Source organism: Nicotiana sylvestris, chromosome 3 (assembly GCF_000393655.2).
Source record: "Nicotiana sylvestris chromosome 3, ASM39365v2, whole genome shotgun sequence".
Lineage (NCBI taxonomy): Eukaryota > Viridiplantae > Streptophyta > Magnoliopsida > Solanales > Solanaceae > Nicotiana > Nicotiana sylvestris.
Window position 1 is genome coordinate 169,687,613 of NC_091059.1, and position 23,860 is coordinate 169,711,472.

General features: G+C 35.6%; 2 protein-coding genes across 2 annotated transcripts; both read right to left on the reverse strand.

The window, feature by feature from the left end:
* Nucleotides 1-10,816: 10,816 nt before the first annotated feature.
* On the reverse strand, nucleotides 10,817-11,949 carry LOC104238431 (uncharacterized). Its single transcript, XM_009792778.2, has one exon. The coding sequence runs from the start codon at nucleotides 11,803-11,805 to the stop codon at nucleotides 11,068-11,070; it is 738 nt and encodes a 245-aa protein (XP_009791080.1). The 5' UTR covers nucleotides 11,806-11,949; the 3' UTR covers nucleotides 10,817-11,067.
* Nucleotides 11,950-13,722: 1,773 nt separating this feature from the next.
* LOC104238429 (MA3 DOMAIN-CONTAINING TRANSLATION REGULATORY FACTOR 1-like) lies at nucleotides 13,723-19,983 on the reverse strand. The gene is made up of 4 exons (XM_009792776.2): nucleotides 19,652-19,983; nucleotides 19,303-19,562; nucleotides 16,712-16,806; nucleotides 13,723-15,837 (listed from the first exon to the last, which is right to left on the reverse strand). The coding sequence occupies exons 2-4, from the start codon at nucleotides 19,550-19,552 to the stop codon at nucleotides 14,038-14,040; spliced, it is 2,145 nt and encodes a 714-aa protein (XP_009791078.1). The 5' UTR covers nucleotides 19,553-19,562; nucleotides 19,652-19,983; the 3' UTR covers nucleotides 13,723-14,037.
* Between the last annotated feature and the right edge of the window lie 3,877 nt (nucleotides 19,984-23,860).

The following is a 23,860-nucleotide window of genomic DNA, read 5'->3' on the forward strand; positions in this document are numbered from 1 at the left end:
AATGAGCAGGTTCCTTCCCCGTTTCTTTAGGAACATGGTGTTGTCAATTTTTCCTCTTTTAAAGCTATTTTCTAAAAGGAACTTTGACAGCCTTTCATACCAAGCTCGAGGAGCCTGCTTCAGCCCATACAATGCTTTGTCCAGTTTAAACACATATTCAGGGTGTTCATGACATTCAAACCCTGGAGATTCCTTCACATAGACTTCTTCCTTAAGAAGTCCATTCAGAAATGCACTTTTGACATCCATTTGGAACAAGGTGAATTCCATATGAGATGCAAAAGCGATTAGAATTCTAATAGCTTCCATGCGAGTGACCGAGCCAAATGTTTCATCATAGTCAATCCCTTCCTCCTAATTGTAGCCTTGAACCACTATCCTGGCCTTGTTCCTTGTGGTATTCCCATGTTCATCAAGCTTGTTCCTGAATACCCACCTGGTTCCTATAATGGTTCGATTTGAGGGTCTAGGTGTCAGGTGCCAGACATTGTTCATTCAAACTGATGTAACTCGTCTTGCATGACTGTAATCCAATCTGCATCTTTCAAGGCTTCTTTGATATTCTTGGGTTCTATTTGGGAGAGAAAGGCTGAGAAGGCAAGTGGATTTCTGGCTTTTGACCTGGTTTGTACTCCGGAATCTAGAGGGGTAATTATGTTGTCAAGAGAATGAGAGCTTTTGCGTCTCAAGTTAGATGTCTGAGGTTCATTTAGAGAGAATGTGGGTACATTTGACTGGTTTTCCTGTGTTCTTCTCTCATGTGCTAGTGGAGTACCTTAAATTGCATCAACCACTCTTTCTTCAGCTTCAGTGGTTGTAATTGAGGTACCTGGTTCCATTAAAGATGAGACAGTATTGTCTTCACTCAACTATTTTACTTGGCTCATCATGTCTGCCTTTCCATTTGTCATGTTAATGACTTTACCATGGATTAGTAAGGCTTCTCCATCTTGATCTTCTTCAGCACTTTTCTCACATGATGTATAAGACTCATCAAAAATAACATGAACACTTTCCTCAACACATTGAGTCCGCTTATTCTATATCTTATATGTTTTGCTTTGAGAAGAGTAGCCCAGAAATATTCCTTCATCACTCTTGGCATTGAATTTACCAAGCTGATCCTTTCCATTATTGAGAACATAGCATTTGCACCCAAATGTTCTTAGGTGAGTCAGCTTCGATTTCCTTCCATTTAGCAACTCATATGGGGTTTTGTTCAGGAGGGATCTGATCATGCACCTGTTCATCAAGTAGCAGGCAGTGTTGACTACTTCAACCCAGAAGTTCTTTACAATTCCATTGTCGATTAGCATTGTTCTTGCCATCTCTTCCAGAGTTCTGTTCTTCCTTTCCACTACTTCATTTTACTGGGGAGTTCTGGGAGCTGAGAAGTTGTGGGTGATGCCATTTTCATTGCAGAACTCATCAATTTTGGCATTGTCAAATTCTGTTCCATGATCTAACCTAATGCATGCGACTTTAGACTCCATCTTCACTTGGATTTTCTTCACAAAGGCCACAAACACCTCAATGGTTTCATATTTAGTTTTAAGAAACACAGTCCATGTGAATCTGGAGTAGTCATCCACTATCACAAAAATGTATCGTTTTCCTCTTCTGCTTTGCACTCTTATAGGACCACATAGGTCCATATGCAAAAGTTTTAGTGGCTTTGAGGTGCTCACATCCTTTTTAAACTTAAAAGAGGACTTCACATATTTTCCTCTAGCACAGGAATCACAAATTTTTTGCACCTTGAACTTTGACATGGACAGACCATGGACCAGGTCCTTCTGAATTAGTTTTTTCAGAAGAGAAAAGCTTGCGTGCCCCAGTCTTCTGTGCCACAATTCAGTATCATCATCAACAGCTTTCAGACAACTCAGATCACTACTTTGTAAGGACTCGAAATCAGCAACATAGATGTTCTTGTATCTCTTGGCCACAAGTAACACTTCACCAGTTACCAGATCAGTAACTGTACATATTTTGGACAAGAATTCCACCTTGTTTCCTTTACTATAGATTTGAAAGACACTCAAGAGATTGTACTTAAGTCCATTGACATAGTACATATTTTCAATAGAATGAGTGAGTGACTTCTCGACTTTTCCAACTCCAAGAATGTACCCCTTTTTTTCCATTGCCAAAGGATACACTCCCTACTTGCAGGGCTTTTAGTGAAAGAAAGTCCATGTTGTTCCCAGTCATGTGCTTTGAACACCCACTATCCATTAACCAGAGTTGATCGCTTCCTTTCACTGTTCCCTGCACAAGAAGATCAACAGTTAGCTTTAAGAACCCAAGCAAGTTTGGGTCCCTTGTAGTAGGCAAGAGGATGAATAAGAGCTCTTTTAGTCCATTCAGGTAATGTGTGTTTTTTGTGAGTGGAACCTGGTCCCTCTTTTGTAGTCACTTTTTCAGCAAACACTTTGTTTTTCTGAACAGATTGAACCCTGACTTGGCAATTTTCTTTGAAGTGCCCATTGTTCCCACAGTGGGTACAAAGCCAGTTATCAAAAATAGTGACGTACTTGCTGTGAGGGTTGTAAGGAGTTTTCTCCCTTTGGAACCCTATTCCCTGCTTGTTTCTACTATTATTAGTGTACATTGAAGTGATAGCTTATGAGGACCAAAGTCCACTTTAGGAACTTTTCAAGATCATTTTTTACTCTTTCCAGATCAGTTTGGAGGTGCTTGTTTTTCTCAGTTTCAACACACATCCTAGTTCTCACAGCTTTTAACTCATTTTCAAGCCTAATGTGTTCCTCACTGGCTATCTCTTTTCCTTTTCCAGAATTTCCAGGTTTTGACTTTGTCCCTGGTCTCTATATTGTTTTCCTTAGGTCTGCAATTACTGCCAAAAAATCATTTCTTTCTTCTTTGAAGTTTTCAATGGTTTCATTATGGTCAATAACTACAATCACTAAGTCATCTCTAGTTTGTTCAGCTTCTCCTAGTTCGAAGGTCAAGGAATCCATATCCTCCACAAGACTATGATAATCATCAATCAATACACTAGCTAAAGACATGAGTTTCTTAGGAGAGTAGGATTTCAGATTTCTCTGAACATCCCTAAAAGTTACCTCTTTATTGTCATAGTCTTCATCATCATCTGATTGGGCCATCAAAGCAAAAGTTGAGTCATATTCATTTTCCTCGCCTTCAACTGCCATTATGGAACTATTACCAGCACCAGTTTCATCTTCAGACTCACTAGAGGAATCTCCTCATGCTGCAAGAGCCTGTTTCACGACATTGTCAGCAGATCTCTTTTTTTTGAAGTCCTTGAAAGGAACCGGGTTCCTCTTAGTTGCTTTTTTAGGGTTGTTCTTGGAGAATTCTTGCTTCAATAGAGGACAGTCTTTGATGAAGTGTCCAGGATTTCCACACTTATGACATAGATCATAGTTTTTTGGTTTGTTAGAGCTACACCTTTTTAACATTTCTCCATTTCTTCTGACCATCTTCTAAAACCTTTTGGTTAAGTAAGCCATGTCACTGTCTTCTTCACTTGGGTCATTGCTATCAGCTTTGAGTACCAGGTTCTTTTAATTCTTTGGTTCTCTTCTTTCACTGTCTATCTTCCTCTTTATCTCGTAGGTCTTCAGATTTCCAACCAGTTCTTCTATGGTCAGCTCCTGCAAGTCCCTTGATTCAGTAATAACATTCACCTTGCTTTTCCAAGGGCTAGGCAGAATACTAAGGATTTTCCTCACTAGTTTGTTTCTAGGAATGGTTTCACCAAGTGAGTGTAACTCATTTATAATGGAAGTGAATCTTGTGTGCATATCTTGAATACATTCATCGTTCTTCATCCTGAAGACTTCATACTCGGTAGTGAGCATATCGATCTTAGACTGTTTTACTTGGGTGGTTCCCTCATGAGCTGTTTGCAAAGCGTCTCATATCTCCTTAGCATTGTCACAAGCGGAGATTCTATTATATTCTTCGGGTCCTATTCCACATACCAGAATCTTCTTGGCACGAAAATTCTTCTCCATATCCTTCATGTATGTGTCAGTGTATTCTTTACTAGTTTTTGATATTGAAAATGGAAGTTCTTCCAGTACCTTTGTTGGAACATAAGGACCATCACATATGACATCTCATAACTCAGAATCCTCAACCATGATAAAATCATGCATTCTTGTTTTCGACCACCCATAGTATTGTCCATTGAACCTGGATGGTCAGTATGTAGATTGACCTTTTTCAAAATTTGGTGGAGCAGTCATGAAGATCATTCCTAGGTGTTAGCATGATAGGAGGAACCTGCTCTGATACTAATTGTTAGTTTGTATGAGTCTACCAAACAGTAAAGTACCTGGTCCTCTACGAGGTTATGCTGAGAATGCTAGTAAAACTGTAAGTAAATGAGACACAGGATTTTTACGTGGAAAAATTCCAACTCAATGGGACAAAAACCACGACCTACACCTGCAGGCTTTCAGCTTCACTAACTTGTAAACACCTATTACTACCCACTTTGTAATAAATCTATTACAAAGGATTCAACTCAACTAACTTGTGGTACTCTTACCACAAGCCACTTTGTCACTCTCTAGTTACAAAAATATTGACTAACTTGTGATACTCTCACCACAAGCCACTTTTTCACTCTCTAGTTACAAAGACTTTAACTTATGACTAAACCTAGTCACAACATAAACTCAAAGAGTTTACGAATTTTACAAGAGGTTTCCTAATCAACGCTTCTGGGTAAGTAGTTTAAGAGATACAATAAGAACAATTACAAAGTTACAACTCAACTAAGGACAACAAAATACTAACTTTAGGAATTGGTCCGTAGTAGCGTTCAACTTTGTTCTACAAGCTCGTGAGAATTAATTTCTCTATTTTGCAAAAGACTTGAATGAGAAACAAAAATATTCAAGTGATGTTTTGATATAAACTTATTGTTGATACACCTTGATGACATCACTTGAAATAATGTAAGCACTTTAGTTAGTTAAGGAATAAGTGGGCACTGGAAGCAGTGCAGTGCGGGCAGAAACAGTGCAGGCGATCACGTCGCTTCCAGCTGTGTCCAATTGACTTTGTACTGCTATGAGGGAACCACAAGGGTATCAGGTCCTTGTTTGGTTTCTATCTCCTGAAGCTATAGCAGTTCACATTTAGCTGGAATCCGTTAATCTTGCAGTATAGTCTAAGTGTGTCAGGTTTCCTATCTGGTCCTTGACAGTAAGTTTGTTAGATCGTCAAAACATAAGGCAAAGACATTTAAAACCTATCACTACTTGTCCTTAACTTTTGAACCTGTAACTCTAAGTTCAGGACTACATGTCCTTAACTTTTGAACTTAGAACTCAAAATTCAGGACCACCTGTCCTTAATTTCTGTGCTTGTAACTCTAAGTTGAGGACCAAATGTCCTTAATTTTTGAACTTCCAACTCTAAGTTTAGGACCAAGTGTCCTTAACTTATGGGCTTGTTACTATAAGTTCAGGACTAGCTGTCCTTAATTTATGAGCTTGTAAGTTAAGGACTACCTGTCCTTAGTTATTGAGCTTATAACTCTATGTTTAGGACTACCTGTCATTAACTTTTGAACTTGTAACTCTAAATTCAGGACTACATGTCCTTAACTTTTGAACTTGGAACTCCAAGTTCAGGACTACCTGTTATTAACTTTTGAACTTGTAACTCTAAATTCAGGACTACATGTCCTTAACTTTTGAATTTGGAACTCGATGTTCAGGACTACATGTCCTTAATTTTTGTGTTTGTAACTCTAAGTTAAGGACTAAGTGTCCTTAATTTTTGAACTTCCAACTCTATGTTGAGGACCATGTGTCCTTAACTTATGGGCTTGTTACTGTAAGTTCAGGACTAGCTGTCCTTAATTTATGAGCTTGTAAGTCTAAGTTAAGGAATACATGTCCTTAGTTTTTGAGTTTGTAACTTTAAGTTTAGGACTACCTGTCCTTAAGTTTTGAACTTGTAACTCTAAGTTCAGGACTACATGTCCTTAAGTTTTGAACTTGTAACTCTAAGTTCAGGACTACATGTCCTTATTTTTTGAAGTATAAAATTGAAACAAATGACAAATCCTGTATTTTCAATTTTTCCCTCTTGCTTTAAGACTGTTATGTATTCTTTAGGGTGTCAACTTATCACTAATCAATATTTTCATGAAATAAGTTTATAAGAACTGCACTTTTTGATGGACGATGTGTAACTTTTAAAGGTTCATGTGCGTAGCTCATAAGTAATAAATAAAAATTAGGGCTTTTAGCATAGAGCAGAAAGATTTCGCCGAAGAAAAGGGAGACGGAGAGATTGGCAAGGAAGAGAACATGGACAGAAAAAGATAGAAGAAAGGGCAACACTGTCTTTTCATATTAATTTTAATAGACGAGTGGTTACTTTTGCTTAGTATTAAAAATATTGGATAAAAAGTAAATACCACTTTATAAAGTGGCTATCCCATGCAATTTTTACGCAAATGAGAGCTATGAGCTTGTTCTAAACCTTCTGAAGATGCTGCTGATTGTAGGACTTGTAGGCTCGGGATTTTTAATTTCATACTCGAAGTTGATTTTGAGGCGATTAAACTTTAAAATTTCATTAATTTTGACTATTCCTTAAATACGGGTCCTAAAAGATGCTACTTATGCTTTCGCTCATTCTCGATTATGTCAGCCCATACCCTATTGGGATGATGGGGTTTTCAAGTTTGAAACTTTTTTATGGGCCAAGTGTATGAAGCTAAACAGAACAGACTGTATTTTAAAGACCAAAATTTTCCATCTTTCTACGAAATGTATACTTACTTTGCCTATTTGTTTGTGGTTGTGAAAATTGCAAAATCATCATAGCAATTAGCATGGATTAAAGAGCAAAGACTTCTAACAAAACTTTTCCTGTTGAGTAAAGCTTTCTTCCATATATATTCTTTATTGTACATTAAATTAGGAACTTTATCTAAGCTTACAGTTCCTGCTATTTTTTAAATTTAGGTGCTGTTGTGATTTACGTGGTCCTCTCCTCTTTATTTATAAAGAAAAATCAGAACCATTAATTCATTTTTGTTGCATTAAACTTTTACAAAGGAAGTGCATCAGTCCAAATTTCCAATGCACACTTCTATCACTGAATTATCTCATCTAACTTTAAACTTGAGTTGTACTTGGAACCGAGAAAAATGTATCTAATTGAAATTCAAGCAATTTTTTTTTTATTTTTTTTTTTATATTTCAGTTTTAAAATTAAAGCCAGAGCATTATGGTAAGAATTGATCTAAGTAAAGAATTACGATTCTCAATTATCACATATAGATATTGGCAAACTATAGCATAACATACAATTTAATTGACAAGCGCTTAAATTTTATGCACAAACAATGAAAAGTATTTTACAAAATAAGTCATTTATAAAGTTAATTTAACAAGTAAGTTTTTGGTATGAACATTAATTGATAATATGGTAAAAGTGATAACTAAACCATCATAACAAGTTAAACTGCATTTTTAATTTTTTTTACTGTTTGTTCACCTAATTTAAATCCAATTGCCAACGACTTTTAGGTTGGAAGTTGATGACTGTTGGTACTGTTCCTCTTTAGGCGTTATACAGTCTATTTTGATAATGTAAAGAATAAAGAATACTTTTGATCCACGGTTAATTTGTGGTACCACTCCATTAATTCTTGTGACATTTCTTGTATGTATATGCAGAATGAGAGAATAAAGTTATTATCTCATAAATGGTTCACATTCATTCATACGACGGTTTCTTAATTTTTATGATTTTGTTTGTGAAAAGATATTAGCTTTTTAGAGGGTTTGAAGTTACTCATGTTTTTATGATAATTTTGTCATTAAACAAGATTAATGTTACATAACATTAACTCCCATTTGACTTCTTACGTTTTTCTAATGAAAGAAAATATAGATGATTTGCCTATATAAGCATCATCATTTGTGAAGTAAATACCCACCAAAATATTTATTCTCTCATCCTCTAAAAAAAACTGTTCTTCTTCCTATTTTTGTAGAAAACTATTCTTCTTTCTATTTTCTGGGCAATTCTTTTGTTTGCAAATTCCGAACTTCCAGCAACGAGTGCACGTGTTTGGGAGTACTGTGGAACCTTGGGGAGCGAGCGGTCTTAACGATTTACATCCAGTCGGATCGAAATCGCTTTCAACACAATGGCTTGCCACGACACAGTTTTATTCGATACGTTATTTTTATTTTCTTATTATACTTAGTCAATATTATCAATTAATTTTCTAACAATGACTGACTTACTCTTGTCTTTTGTTGTGTTGTGTGCATCCGTAGGGTTGTCCTTAGTTTTTATTTTTTCCTTCTTTCAAAAAAAATATATTTTGAAGGCATTATTCCTATGGAATCTCTGTCTTGTCTCTCTATTTCTATATAAAAGTATGTACTATATAATTGTAGTGGTCCCTTTTGAACTTTATTCATTCCCGATCCGTGACCTAACGAATTTAACTTTTCTACTACACAAAAAGAGGAGGTCGTTAATTGGTGGAACATATCAATGTCTCCTCAACATATTTAAAAGGCGAGCAAATTGTATTGTCCTTTGTCTTCTTTAGGACTAATGGTTTCATTTAATAATTTTCTTTTTTGAGTCTGCTTTTCTATGGCTTAATTCCGGAAAAAGGAAAAATTATACTTCGTTTTAATTTATATGAACTTATTTCCTTTTTAGTCCGTACCAAAAAGAATGATCTTTTTTCCTATTTGGAAATAATTTACCTTTATGCAATGATTTATAGCCACACAAAATATATGTGTTTCATTTTACACCACAAGTTCAAAAGTCTTCTCTTTTTTCTTAAACTTCGTACCTAGTCAAATGGGTTCACAGATTCCCTCCCATAAAAATATGTACTGTTAAGTAATTTCGCGCTACTTTCGTCAATAGTGGTGCCTTTCAGCAATTTGACCTCATTCCTCACTAAGCACGTGACCATACTTTACAAGGTGTGCTTGGTGAATTACTCATTTATCCTTGATGTTGCTTATTGTGCTTCTTATGAAAGGTCTTATGTGTAATTTCAGAGGCAACCCTAAGCCACCCCATTTCTAGCCGCTCTCAAAACCAATGCTCGGCAAATCTTTTTTTGTATCACAACCTCTCTATAACAACATCCCTATATAACAACACTTTCCTATAAAACCCAAGTTTTTTCGGAATCAATTTTCATGTTATTTTGCGGTCAGACCTCTCTATATATAACAACACTTCACTACAAAAGCCAAGCTTTTCCGAAACCAATTTTCATGTTATGTTATAATATAATATTCTCCATAATAGCACTTCGCTATAACATCCAAAAAATTTCGGAACAAACGAGGCTGTTATAGAGAGGTTGGACGGTATAATATATGTTCTAGAGAGGTTTGACTCTCTCTATCTATACTATATTAAAAACACGAAGGCCCTTAGCGAAATGTCGTTCGCTTTTTTTACCCTCTAAAAATAGAATTTACATTAGACAAAAAAGTCTTTTAGTTATTTTTCTAATATTTAGGACTTTTAAACCAACTATAATCTTTACTATTGAATCTATTTCCTTATTTAAATTATGTAGGAATCCTAAATATTTAAGAATTTGAAATCAACTAAACTTTTCCATATTAAACTTTTACTTATTCCAACTATAACCAACTATGCACTAACACGCTTTGGCCTAAGTATTCTCATACCAAATAGAAAATTTTCACTCTTTCTTCCGTTTCCATTTGAAATGCTTGGACTAAAATAAATTAAAAGATAAATTAAAATTAAAGAATTTATTTAATCTATCTATATTATATTAAAAGCACGAAGGCCCTTAGCGAAATGTTGTTTGTCTTTTCTATCCTTTTAAAATAGAGCTCACACTAGACAAAATAGTCATTTAATTATCATCTTAATATTTAGGACTTTAAAAGAAACTAAAATTTGATTATTAGATTTGTCCTTATTGAATTAAATAAGAAACCCCAATATTAAGGACTTTAAAATAAATATTATTTAAGAGAATTAATTAAGAGTATTACGTTTCTTTTCCTTGTATACTCACGTGATTTCCATAGAAATATGTTTACATTGATTCCTCTTATTAGGGAACCTATAATTCTAACATTACCTAATTAAATATTTGTTCTAATTATTAAATGTAGTTTTCAATATTACATAAAATCGATAAAGAGAATAATATTATGCTCGAGTAGGAGAATAATTTGAAAATAATTTATATCTTCTATACTATCAAAAAAGCATAAAATCTCAACAAATAATTAAGTCTTTGAATTAATAAAGCAACGGAAAAGTCAATTTTTACATCATTTTTTATAATTCAATATTAGCTATTTCATACTTTATATTGTTATTTATCTATGAGTTTCTAGGAGCTATAGTTCTATCTCTACGCTCACAAATTTCTAAAAGACCCAGAGATTCAAATTCTTCAATTTATTTTATTATCTTTGAATAATTATTTTAAAGTATTTTTTTGTTATTTGTTTATAGTATTTGGTAATAAAGATAACAATAATTTTCATAAGATATATATTATCTCATAAATCATAATAAGATATATAAAGACTTATGTGGCGTAGCATTTCTTTGTTTAATGAGCTAGCTTAGTGAGATTAACATTCATTATATTTAGACACTTATATTTTCTTTCTTTGATATTTTTTCAATAACTAAAACACATTATTGAATAATATATATATAATTTTTAAAAAATTATATATTTATTGATATAGGTTTGCGCATACCCTAATGCTAGTATATATAATAGGATGAAGATATAACATGCCTATTTTATATAAGACCCACCAATTTATATTTTGTCCAAATAAACGTAATACAAAAATGTGACACACTAATTAAAAAGAAAATAATTTCACATAAAATAGATATATAATTCCTAGTATTTTTTTACATTGTATGTTTTCAACAATCAAATACTCCTATAAGGAAATTAGAGATAAATAAAAGAATTTAACAAGTAATGTAAAAGCAAATTAAAAACCGCAGATAAGATTCACAATAATGAATTGGTTTCATTTTCTACTTTTTCTTCTTCCTAAAAACCACCTCAGTATCCAACCCGAATCCATCAATGCGCCTTACCTCAACCAGCTCAGACCTCTTGTACAATTCCTTAAGTGGCTCCACACTGTACAAATCATTAGCCGAATACTTATCAGCCCGTCTAGATAACGCCACGTGTAACACGCAAATCCCGCCGGGCTTTAACGTCCGTTCGATCTCGCCGACGAACTTCCATGGATAAAGCGCATGATCAAACACATTCGAAAACTCTAAATCAAAAGTCCCATCATCGAACGGCTGATGATGAAAGTCACCTTTAATCACTAACGGATGATAAGGTACCAGATCAATGCCAACTGAATCGTTAACTCCGACCCGTTTTAGTGCCGCCACTTCCTGCCCGACCCGTGCACCAACACAAAGAGCTTTTGAATTATTAGATAAGAAACCACGAAGCTTTAAATTTTCGAAGAATTCGGAGAAGACGCGGACTTTGCGATCCCAATCCCGAGTTGTCCAGATTTGTCGGAGTTTGGGGTTGAGGGTCTTGTTGAGCTGGCGCTCGATGTATGCATCGTAGGAAGAATAACCGGGTCGGATTCGGAGATCCGGTGGGAGGTTAGCGGTGGTGGGTTTTTGGAGAGAGTGACGTGGAGTTTGTAAAGAAAGGAAGGCTAAGAAGGAGAGAGAGAGAAAGAGGGAAAGGATGAAAGGCTTGATGGCTAGAGGCAGTTTCTGAAGATTTATCTTCATGCTTGCATGATATGGAAAATGGATATATTCTACACGTAAAAAGTGGGTTTCTTGTTTTGAACAGAAGGTTTGTTATGGAAAATTCTCTACATAATGCGGGTGAGTTGGGTCGAGGGAGGAGGATTGCGTGAAATAACAAGAAAAGGATAGAATTTTGGGAATAAGGTGCTTCATATACGAAGCTCTCATTCTTTTTGAACCGGGTTTTTTTTGGTTGAGAAATGCGTATATATCTTTAGCTATTTCAAAAAATAATAACCGATAAAATTTATATTTTTTTATATACTTTTTTGCTAGCAAATGTAATTAATTTCGCTCGATGGCCACTTTAGTGTTTTGCTCTTTTTTATATCTTCCAACTTGTTTTGAAATCCAACTAATTCAAGTTTAAGCCGCATAAGACATATTAAAAGAAAAAAACATTCCTTAAATCGGGATATAGAAAAAGTTCACGGCTCATGCGGTAGAGTCATTTTTCTTTCGTTTGTAACAGAAAAGTCATTTAACTATACTTATAGCACTCACAAGGTTACTCAACCAAATTTCTCAAACTTTTGATGGACAAATATTTATTTTAGAGGAATTTTCAGAAATCACTATTGTTTAGTGGCTATTAACTTCTTATAGCTACAATATACATAATTACTTTCTATAGCTACTATTTAGTTGTTACGTGACTGTATTTGTTGTATTCGTGTTATTGTATTCATGAATATAGTAGCGGAATTTGCTTAAAACAGGGATTACAACTGTTTAATTATGTATTCCATGTATTCGTGTGACTGTGTTTATAAATATAGTGAAGTAATCCGCCTAAAAATGGTAATTACGTGTGTTTAACACGGAAAGCGCAATATTGAATTGTATTCAATTTTACTATATTGAATACAATTGTTTTCAAACAATAAAAAATTAAAATATATAGTATATACCGTTCTATTCAATTCGACTATATACATATATTCATTATTCACCATTATACATTGTATTCAATTCGTCGTATTCAATTTGACTATATTCAAACAACAAAAGATCACAAAAACATGGATATTCGGCTGTATTAAAAAATAAAAATAATATATTTATACAAAAATATAATATATTTGAGTGTATTTGTACAGAATACAATATATTTGTATCATTGTATGTGACTCAATAGCAAAGAAGAGAAGAAAGTTCGCCGGAGATGGCTTCCGGCCAAGAAAAATATTGTATACATTGTATTAAAACTAAAAATGAAGACGAACAAAAACCCGGTCCTCAAATCTTCTCCGGCCTAGCCATGGCCAAATCTGTTAGCCTAAGAGGACGAGTCAATAGTGGATGATGACGCCGACGATTCTAACGCTGATGACGATTTGACGACCACGCTGATGACACTGACAATTCTGAGGACGCCGACGATTCTTACGCCGATCACAATGACGAGATGGAGAAGAGAGAGAAATTTGAGGGAGAAGAGAGAGGATTCAGAATATCGCTAATATAGAGAGAGAAGGAAGAGAAGGAGAGAGAACATAATTAGCATATTTCACTCCTCAATGGCAGAATATAAAATAAATACTCCGTACCTATTTTACTATAAAATAGAAAAGATAGCTATAAGTAATAATATTTTAAAATTATTTTGATTTATAATAAATATGGTGTAATAGTTTGCTATAGGAGGTAAAATTTCCTTTATATTTTACCCTATAAATCTTCAACCTTTGTCTTTTTAATCTATATTTTACACTCTTTAAGTCTATTTGATTGCTCCCCTATTGGCTATCAGCTCCTTTTTCTCTTGGAGAAAGTAGCAGCTACGCTGTCTGGACATTCAAAATGTGATTGCAGCTGTAAATGCTCATATAATTTTACTTCAATTTCTCCGTAAAGTATCAACTATCAACAAGCAAATGGCATTAAACTAGTAAATAATGTAGAATTGACCAAAAATTGATTAAAGTTCAGGAAATGCAGGATTATTGTTAATGATCTGTACTAACACCCTTATGGAAGACAGTAAGGGTAATGCAGTATGCGTTTACCACTACAGTAGCTGAACACATGAGAGGCCTAATTTTTACATCAACAAATATCCATCATACAAGAAACTTAAAAGAAAAAGATATTAGGAAGGACTGGACAGTCCCTGTCCATCCACCAGTCCCAACAAAACGGCACAAGCTACTTAGAGAAGGCATCAACGAAGTACAAGATGTAACAAGCTAATGTATATGATCTTCTCATTTAAGATGCATCATCAGATAACCCAAAGGACGGTAACAGCCAGCTTCTTTCTTTGGCATGATCCACATAAAACGTGAATTTATCCTTTGCATTCGGAATGTCAAGAGCCAGATCATCAAGCCCATCCTTGATCCTCCCAAAGCCTTTAGTCATCTGGTTGATAGTGATAAGCCCCTCATTAAAGCATACTTGCAGCAAATCCAGCATCCTATCATTCTTCTTCTCCATTGCCATAACCAAAGCTTTTTTCACTACCTCATGATTGAAGAATGGCATTCCAAGATCTCGTATGCACTGGCAAGCTTCACTGAGAACACCACTACTTTCAAATTCCTCAAGGAGCTTTTGTATCTTATCCTTAGCATCCTCCACAGCCCATCCAGTCCCACCACCCCAACACCTCAGGATCCTTTCTCCAGCATGCCGTGCAGACAGAAGTGATTGAGCCGTACAGACGGTCTCCAATCCACTGCTGCAATTTGGTGGCAGCCTGTTCGATATCTCTTCCAAATTCAGTGGAGCAAGGATATCATCTATTACGGCCCTAGCAAGGAAAAGAGCAAGTTCATTGGAAGCATCTAAAATGTCAAGAGCTGTATCTTCTGCAGATTCCAGTAGCAACACAAATCCATTTACTATGTCTTCAGTTGAAAAAATCTCAATATGAAGTGCAGAAAGCAAAACAGATGCCATTTCCTTTTCCTTGTTTTTCCTGTCCATGGCAAGGGTGATTAGCTTCTTCAGAAAAATAGGGTTGAACTCAGGTTGCCCCAAATCTTCAAGACTCCGGATTAGCTCCGGAATGTCATCCGAAAGAAAATACTCATGGATTATGCTAACAATATGTTTCTTGTATTGCTTCACTTTTTCATCATCCGGACCATGTGCTTGCCCATTTTCCTCTGAGGTTTTCGGAAAAGATGCATCAAGCCACCCCTCGGAGATTGCCTGAGGAACAATTGACTGGAACAATGTTTTAGCAGAAGGAATATCCAGTGAAAGATCATCAATACTCTCAGCCAACCTAGCAAAGCCCTTCACCATTTGACTGGAACTTATAAGACCCTCTTCTGAAGCCTCCTTTAAAAGTTTTAGAATAAGTGGTTCAGCAGACCGCATCTCCATGGCTAAAACTAGAGCTCTCTTGACAACTTCATGATAGAAAAAAGAAACTTCCAACTGCCTTATGCATCTGCAGGCCTCAACAGTGTCTCCACTCTCAACATATTCTCTCAACAGTTCAGCAATCCTTTTCTTGACTTCCTCAACAGTGAACTGGGTGCTGCCACCCCAGCGCCTCTCTACAAGTTCTGCATGGTGTGGAGCTGAGAGATAGCTCTTCTCCGCAGTTTGCAACACCTGAAACCCCTTGGAGGATTTTGGGAGCATTTTTCTGACTCTGGCAATAAAAGCTGGTGGAAGAATGTCATCGACCACAGCCCGTGCAATGAATAAAGCAAGGATATTAACAGTATCTGGTATGTCCACTGACAAGTCATCAGCAGACTCCAGAAGCATGTAAAACCCCTGGCTGATCTGGGTAGGGCTGATTACATCAGCATAAAGAGCAGAAAGAAGAACTGAAGTCATTTCCTTCTCCTTGTCATGCCTATCCATTGCCATAGAAACAAGCCTCTTAATAAAATATGGGTGGTACTCGGTTGAACCTAATTCCTTGAGATCAGACGCAGCCTGTTCCACATCACCAGTGCTGAAGTATTCCTCTATAATTGATACTACTGATTTCTTATAATCATCTAATGGATCAGACACAGCAGTTCCTACAAGCTCATATGGCTCCTGTTCATTTACAGTAAAGGAGGAATATAGCATTAATATAAAAACCTCATGAAATATTACTGAGACAGTATTCTAATACACTGATCAATCTAGCAATTACAGGTAAAACGGACTAGATCACTAGAAGATGAATCAATTGGTTCAGAAAAGATGGAATTTCCTGATGGAAAATTAGAATTTTCTTTAACTAGGATATGTATTTTGTGTCCTCTCTACTTTTTCTTTGAGAGAGAACAAAAGACTACCATTAAAATTCGATTGAAGTATGGCAAATAGAAAAAATGTGGACTACATGTACTTCAAGGAAACAATTGGGAGCCTTGGCTTAGGGATCAAGTAGGTTCCTCAGTGGAAAAGGTGTCCGAGTCTTAGGACTCAATTCTCAACTGTTTTATGAATCAGTAGAAAGGTATCTGGGAGCCATAACAAATCAGTAGCTATGGAGACAGATATAAATAGACAGGAAAGAAAGAACAAGAAATTAATCATGCTGCATTGGATATACATTAGGTGCACTTAGAAAAATAACTTTGTACTGAAATATACTATCATTATGAACCTTCACTTCTGCCGTTCTCTATACAATCATGATACTTAAGACTAAAGTGTATACATTATTTCTTTCTCACCAATGATTCCCTCTCATTCTTCTAATTACCTTTTCTTTTGCATTCTTATCCAATATTGTATAGCATACATAATGTTTGCAAGGTTTTAGAACCTGAGGGGAGGCATTATGGTCCATTGTACAATGTAATATTGCCAAAAAATGATTTCAGTACTCCAATGGAGAATAATGTAACATGCGATATAACAAATTTAAAGTTACTTTTTTCACCTAAGAAGTATAGTTGAATAAAGTTGCAAGACGCACCTCACCACTGTCGTAGTTCGGATCATTTCTATCAAGATGAGATTCACCTTCAGTATCGAGCAGTTTTCCCCAAGTGCCTTTACCACCAGCACCATCTGTTTCTCACCATCAAATAAAGAAAAGCATTCAGTATATGGACAGAAAAAGAAATTTTTCAAGAAAGCATACAAACTGCATGCTTTTGCATTCGAGAACACGATAAAGTCGCAAGAGAAAGGGATGCCATTTCTCAATTTCCAGGCTTCAAACTATTGGAAAATCAATTGGTAAGGATTCAGGAGGATGAGGCAAGACAAGAAGGATGATACCAAAGCCTAGGCTAGTACCACAGTACCTCAAAAGGTCACTCAGCTAGAGCTGCAAACCTGTTAAACCAACATGAGAGAGAGAGAACTGAACAATTAAAACCAGTCACCTGTAAAACTAATGTCAGAAAAATGCTTGGACTATCACTCATGCGCCCTCAGGCAAGGATGTTACTAGCGAACTTCAGCTCCTACTAGTTAGATCTTTGCACGGTGAATATGACAAATCAAAAGTGCTGGTAGGCAATGTTGCCAAAGGCTCATTTGAGGCATTCTGAAGCCCTAAAGCTCAGAGAAGCTCGAGCTAGGTGGTTGGCGTCCCTTACGCTGCGGTTCAATGTAGGCAAGGCACTAAAATGTGCACCTAATTGACCACGAGTTCTATCTTGAATAAAATAGTACAAAATCTTAAATACTATTGTCAAAAACACATATTATATGTTAAGAAAATCAACATGAATGAAGCTATTACATTTTTCTTGCATTACATATATATTTTTATGGTTTTCTTCGTTGCGCCTTCTTAAATTGCCCAAACTTCAATTGCAGTTTACGCATAAAGGCCTCAATAGACCTGGAGCACTTTCTAATGCTTTTCGCTTTTGAGAACACTGCTTGTAGGTAAACATAAACTAAATCTTAGCATTAATAGAACACAATGCTCACATATCCACGAAAACTCATGAAAGGTCCCCCCCCCCCCCCACACCAAAAAAAACATATACCCCATCCTCCCTACTTTATTTCTACGCCATTTGGCTTGGCAAAGATGAAAGAGCTCTATCGCCCCTCTCCCGAGTTTTCCACCCATTTACAAGATATTAACTTGATATGTGCGTTATATTAGTAATAAAGAAAATTTGAAGTACTAAACAGAAAACTTAACAAGATAAGGAATACATCACCTCCAGATCTAAAAAGGACTTGTCAAATGAATTGAAATCTTTGGAACTCATGAAAAATCGTATTGAACATTATTACTAGAGTGAGTAACAATGGTGGTGTTCGCTGGTGTTCAAAGTACATTTGAGACGTTTAGAAAGAATGTCACGAATTAGGAAAATGTGAGTAATAGAAGTAGAGTTTCGGCCAGCTTGGTCATACTTCGATCTAAGGCAACGGGCACATGCTACCTCTCATCAGCATAGACATGGGGTAACTCTGCCCACCAAGCTTAACCAGATAAGAAGAAATATCCACTATTTTTTTTATCTCTGTTTGGATTTGAACCTTGCTCACCCAAGTAATTTTTCACTTCATTTGACCTAGACCATGGTCTTGATCCAATTAGTCCTTTCTGAAATTATAGATATTGTATGGAGTAAAACATTGGTGTTACAGGGTACGCATAGTGGGAGCATGAGTTTAACTGGACTAAACATTTTTTGACACGAAATGAAAAATGCATTTGTAAAAAAATCACTAAACTTTCAACACATCAAAATGTTGAACCCACAATTTCAAAATGCAAGGGCAGAGTGGTAAACTACCTTACAAGGTTGAAGTCATCAAATTTAAATCCTAAAATTCACCTCTGACCAAGAACTCTTAGGGGTCGTTTGGTTGGAATACGATTTATACCGGTATAAGTTATGCCGGTATAAATTATATTGGGATAAGTTATGCTAGGATTAGTTATTCTGGGTTTATTCATTGTTTGGTATGTTGTATTAAGAATGACAATTGCATAATTTCTAAGAAGGAAGTATAAGATATACCGGTGCTAATTACCCCACTTTCTATAAGGTGTAAGTTATCCCGGTGTTAAAATTAACACCGGGATAACTTATACTTGATTTGCTAACTAAACAGAATATTAAGGTGGTATTAAATTTTTATACCACCTTTATACCTTCTTATACCTCATACCAAACGACCCCTTAGAGTATCACATAACAGGGGAAAAAAGGGTAGCACTATGTACAGTTCTCCGCACTGTAGCTTTTTTTTTAAAAACTATAAGCGTGATTGTTTTAAAACTAGGAACAATTAAGTCCCAAAAAAGTACATCAATCCACAATAACGGGAGAAAAGTTCAAATTTTCCATATGCCTACCTTCAAAAGGGATTTACAATGGCATTTCTATTTCGATTATTCAATTTAAATTTTAGTCAGTTAAACAGTACAACTTTCTTTTTCTCTTAAGCTCAGTAAGAAGCACCAGGACGTAATCAGTTCACTGGGAATTCAAAGATAGCCCGTCATAATTCAGAGCCTACAATTCAATACAGAAACTTGAGAAGAAGTAAAATATCGCCATGATTCAGCCAAATAGTAATACTAACCCTTCTTAACACGGATATGTTTCCCTGAGTGCGTACGTCGTACATGTCTCACAGCAATTCCAGCTGCGGATGCCCTCCCACCTCCTGGTGCCTTCACGTGATGCTCCGACAGTAGAACAGACGAGGATTTAGTACCTGGAGACTTCAGAGTGGGAGACTTGGGTGAAGATGACAAAACCTCCACATTCGGCGGTGCAACATTCAACATCTCCCTCTGTTCTTCAGTCAGAAATCCCTCACCCGACGCCATTTCACAAATCCTGCACACATCAAACAATCAACTCTCCGATTCAAATGTTAAGAAAATCGCAGAATACATTCCATATTCTATATATGTCCAGGTTTTTACCTCTCCGCACTGCAAGTGGCTACAGTGAAGAGCGCGACCGATTCGATTAGCTAATCAGCTAGCCGGAAGCTCAGAGTAACGAACGAATTCCTCTGTTCTTGGCTCGGATCTCGAGCCAAGAGAGGATAGAAAATCGAGAACCAATCCAGAATCCGATCCTCAAATAGTCATACAAGCACACTCCATCGTGCTGTTGAAACGCTAGATCAATGAAATCCAAGCGAAAAACAGTGAAAAGTAGAAAAGATGTGTATATCCTGTTGTATGTATGGGTTTTTGGATTTAGATTGAGATTTGACAAAGAAAAGCGTGAGAAGAGTGGGGGCACTGCCTGGAAATGGATGAGAATGAAGAGTATAAATAGGGAGGCTATGATTAAATGTACACGTCAGCAACAATGTCTCTATCCACGTGGCTTTCGCGCTTTAGCTGAGACTCTATTTGTGGAGCTCCATTCAACGTTACCTCATTTAGGGTTTGGTAATTTCGTTACATTTATGCCCCCTCATTGGCACAAGGTGAAACTAAGAGGTCTTTGACAGAGCGTGTTAAAAGAAAATAATGCATGCATTAATTTTGTGTATTAGTAATATTTTGTTTGGTATACTTTTTTAATATATGTATAACTAATACAAGCTATTAGTTATACACTCTATTTGGTATTATCCAATGTATAACTAATGTATAGAAAACCATGACATTAGCTATACAAAGGCTATTAATGCATGCATTAGCATGATTAAAGACAAAATTATCCTTAAAGTCCCTTAAGTTAAAGAATATGGAGGGCATTTTTGTAAACAATTAAATTTCTTAAAAATTATGCAATGCATTTTAATTTTTAATACACCACACCAAATATCATAAAAATAATCTCTGTATAACTATTGCTTGCATTACTAACTCATGCATTACTAACCCCTGCATTACTAATGCACCTTATTTAGCATTATTCTTATACGCCCTACCAAAACGACCCCTAAGAATTTTAGTTGGCGTTTGGACATAAGAATTATAAAATTTCGAGAAAAAAAGTGAAATTTTTTGTAAGTAAAAATAGTATTTGAAAATTAAAGTTGTGTTTGGATATGAATATAATTTTGGGTTATTTTTGCACTTTTGTGGGTGATCTGAGTAAAAAAATTTAAAAATAGTTTTTTGGAGTTTTTAAAATTTTAAAAAGTTCCAAAATCCTTCTTCAAGTGAAAATAAAAATTTTATGGTCAAACACTAATTTCCTAAAGAAATAAAAATATTTTAAAAAAAATCATGACGAAACGGGCTCTTAGTCTTAAACGTATAAAATAGTAAACACAAAAAAAAGGAAGTCAATGCATATTTTTGACCTAGCTAAATAGTACTATAATTTTCTGAGCAAATAGTATCAACTGACATGCCTTATTATAAGGCGGCTCCGCTAGAAAAAACTAGTTACACCATTTGATTTGAAAAGTTGTCCACTATCTAGAAACAACAATGGTATTGCTTTAAGAAAATCTTTATTTTTGACATCTATTCAAAATATTCTGCACAAACTATAAAGAACCTAAATGTACATTTTCACAAAGAACATTTATAATCCAGTAAACTTACATTTTTTCCATACTTATGATGACTCGTGAATTATTTATTTTTTAGTCAATAATGTTGATGGTATAATTTAATTTCATGTAAAAAAGGTTACAATCTCCTTCAAATCCCATCTCAACCTTAAGAACGTATAATTGGTAACGTTGGAGTCTTTTTTTTTTTTTGGTTGGAAATGTTTGTAATAAATTTGTGCATTAAAATAAAACTGCAATCACAAACAACTATAAAGAAAAAAAAATTGATAAACATTGGGGATTACAACTCTGTTTATCCCTTAATTCTTCCCTCCGATTTATTATCCATAATTCGCGAGCCTTAGCAGCGTATTTCTCGAACGTAGAATCTCACAAACGTAGAATGATATGCATCTCCTTGATGTATTTGATGATCAAGAAGCATGAAGCAGCACTCCGCTTAGATCTTGGATGTTGCTAGAAAGTTGAGCAATACATATTTGACATGTCTTTGATCTCTTAATGAATATTCCAAGAGTTTTATGAAATTTCGGAGATCGTATATTTGATCTATTTGTGCATATTTTGAGAATTTATGGAACTGCTAAGATCGTCTTTGAAGGATATATGTAGCCTTATTTATAGGCATAAATTAGGGTTTGGGTGGACTAGCCACCAAGTAGCCCTAATAAACTCCTAATATTTCAAAAGTCGTCTTGAATTTAGGATTTATCTTGATCTGCTGAAATTTCAGTATCTACAAATGCCCATACTTCAAGGTTTGTCGAGGTGTAAGCTTGCTAAAACTAGAAGACGAGACTTGAAGTACCCGACCATCATAACAGATAATCTTAAAACTTGCAATTTTTGATTTGCAGGAGGAAGAGATGAAGGCAAAACTTGTTCCACTAGGCGTGCCAATTTGTTTGCAATAAATTTGTGCAGTAAAATAATACTGCAATCACAAATAACTATAAAGAAAAAAAGAATTTTTTGATAAATATTTGGGATTACAACTCTGTTTATCCCTTAATTCTTTCCTCCGATTTATTATCCATAATTCGAGAGCCTTAGGAGTGTATTTCTCGAACGTAGAATGATATGCATCTCCTTGATGTATTTGATGATCAAGAAGCATGTAGTAGCACTCCGCTTAGATCTTGGATGTTGCTAGAAAGTTGAGCAATACATATTTGACATGTCTTTGATCACTTAATGAATATTCCAAGAGTTTTATGAAATTTCGGAGATCGTATATTTGATCTATTTGTGTATATTTCGAGAATTTATGGAACTGCTAAGATCGTCTTGAAGGATATATGTAGCCTTATTTATAGGCATAAATTAGGGTTTGGGTGAATTAACCTGCACCAAGTAACCATAATAGACACATAATATTTCAAGAGTCGTCTTGAATTTAGGATTTATCTTGATCTGCTGAAATTTAAGTGTCTACGGGAAAGATAAGTTGCATTAATTAAGCGTAAGCGTATAGAGATTGTGATGCATGGGCACCATATTACAAGCAGAAGTAATAGTAGATGTAGCAGCTAAACTAGAATTGCTAACTCTAATGTGATTAGTGTTACCATCCCATGTGCTGCTCAAGGCTGGTTCTTCAAGACCAGTTGTCAAAAAAGATTTTACTTCCGTCAAGCCAGCTGCCGATTGATGAACAAAAATTGGATGCGTCTCCCTGACGATGTTGATATTTTCAGCTGTTGACGGGGCCACTCTATGAGTAGGTGGTTCTAGTTTTTCTTCAAGTAAAAGGCACTGGTGGAGCATCAAAAATTGATCTGATGTGGCAGCGTTACTGTCCATCTGACTGCCATATTTAGCTAAGGTATCTGCAATTCGCATGGGACACCATCGGATCACGTAGCAGCTGTAGAAGGTGCCTGCAATCACAGAGTAGATTAGTGTACAGTGGATTATCTTTTGTTAGTAGGTTTATTACCTCTTTAGCATCCAGTTCCACCTTCAGTGGGACTAGCTCCCCAGTTTAAGGCCGTGAAGTAAAGCATGCATTTCAGCTGTGAGGTTGTTGCATGTAGCAAGTGAGCCTGCAAAGCCCATAATCCAATCGCTTTTATCATTACACCTATACCTTTGACCTCTTAGTAGATGAATAAGCACTATCTGTATTTAGCTTAAAGTAGTTAGGTTTTGGTGGGATCCATCGTAGAGCGTTGCGAAGTCTAGTATGTTGTTTGCAATGAGAAGCTGCCAAATAGGAAAACTCAATAGCTTGATGTAGTGTAATTGCTGGCGAAGTTGTTAAATTTTTGTGCTCAAAGAGGTTGCGGTTGAGAGTGATCCAAAGATTCCATAAGCTTAATGGACACCGCTAGAAATCCGGAAATTAGCGATTAAAATTGAACGGTACAAAAAAGCGACCAAAGTTGGTCGATAAAGGAGAGGAAAATATTTTATATTTATTTTAAATAAATTACCGACCAAAGTTAGTCGGTAAAGTGGTCAACAAGTTGACCGAACTGGACAGACTTGTTTAGTCAAATATAATTTCACATTACCGACCAAAGTTGGTCGGTTAATACTGGGGGAAACATTTACCGACCAACTTTGGTCGCTATACTTTAATTTCTGGAAAATAACCGACCAAAGTTGGTCGGTTATTAGGTCAACATTGGTCAAAATTTAA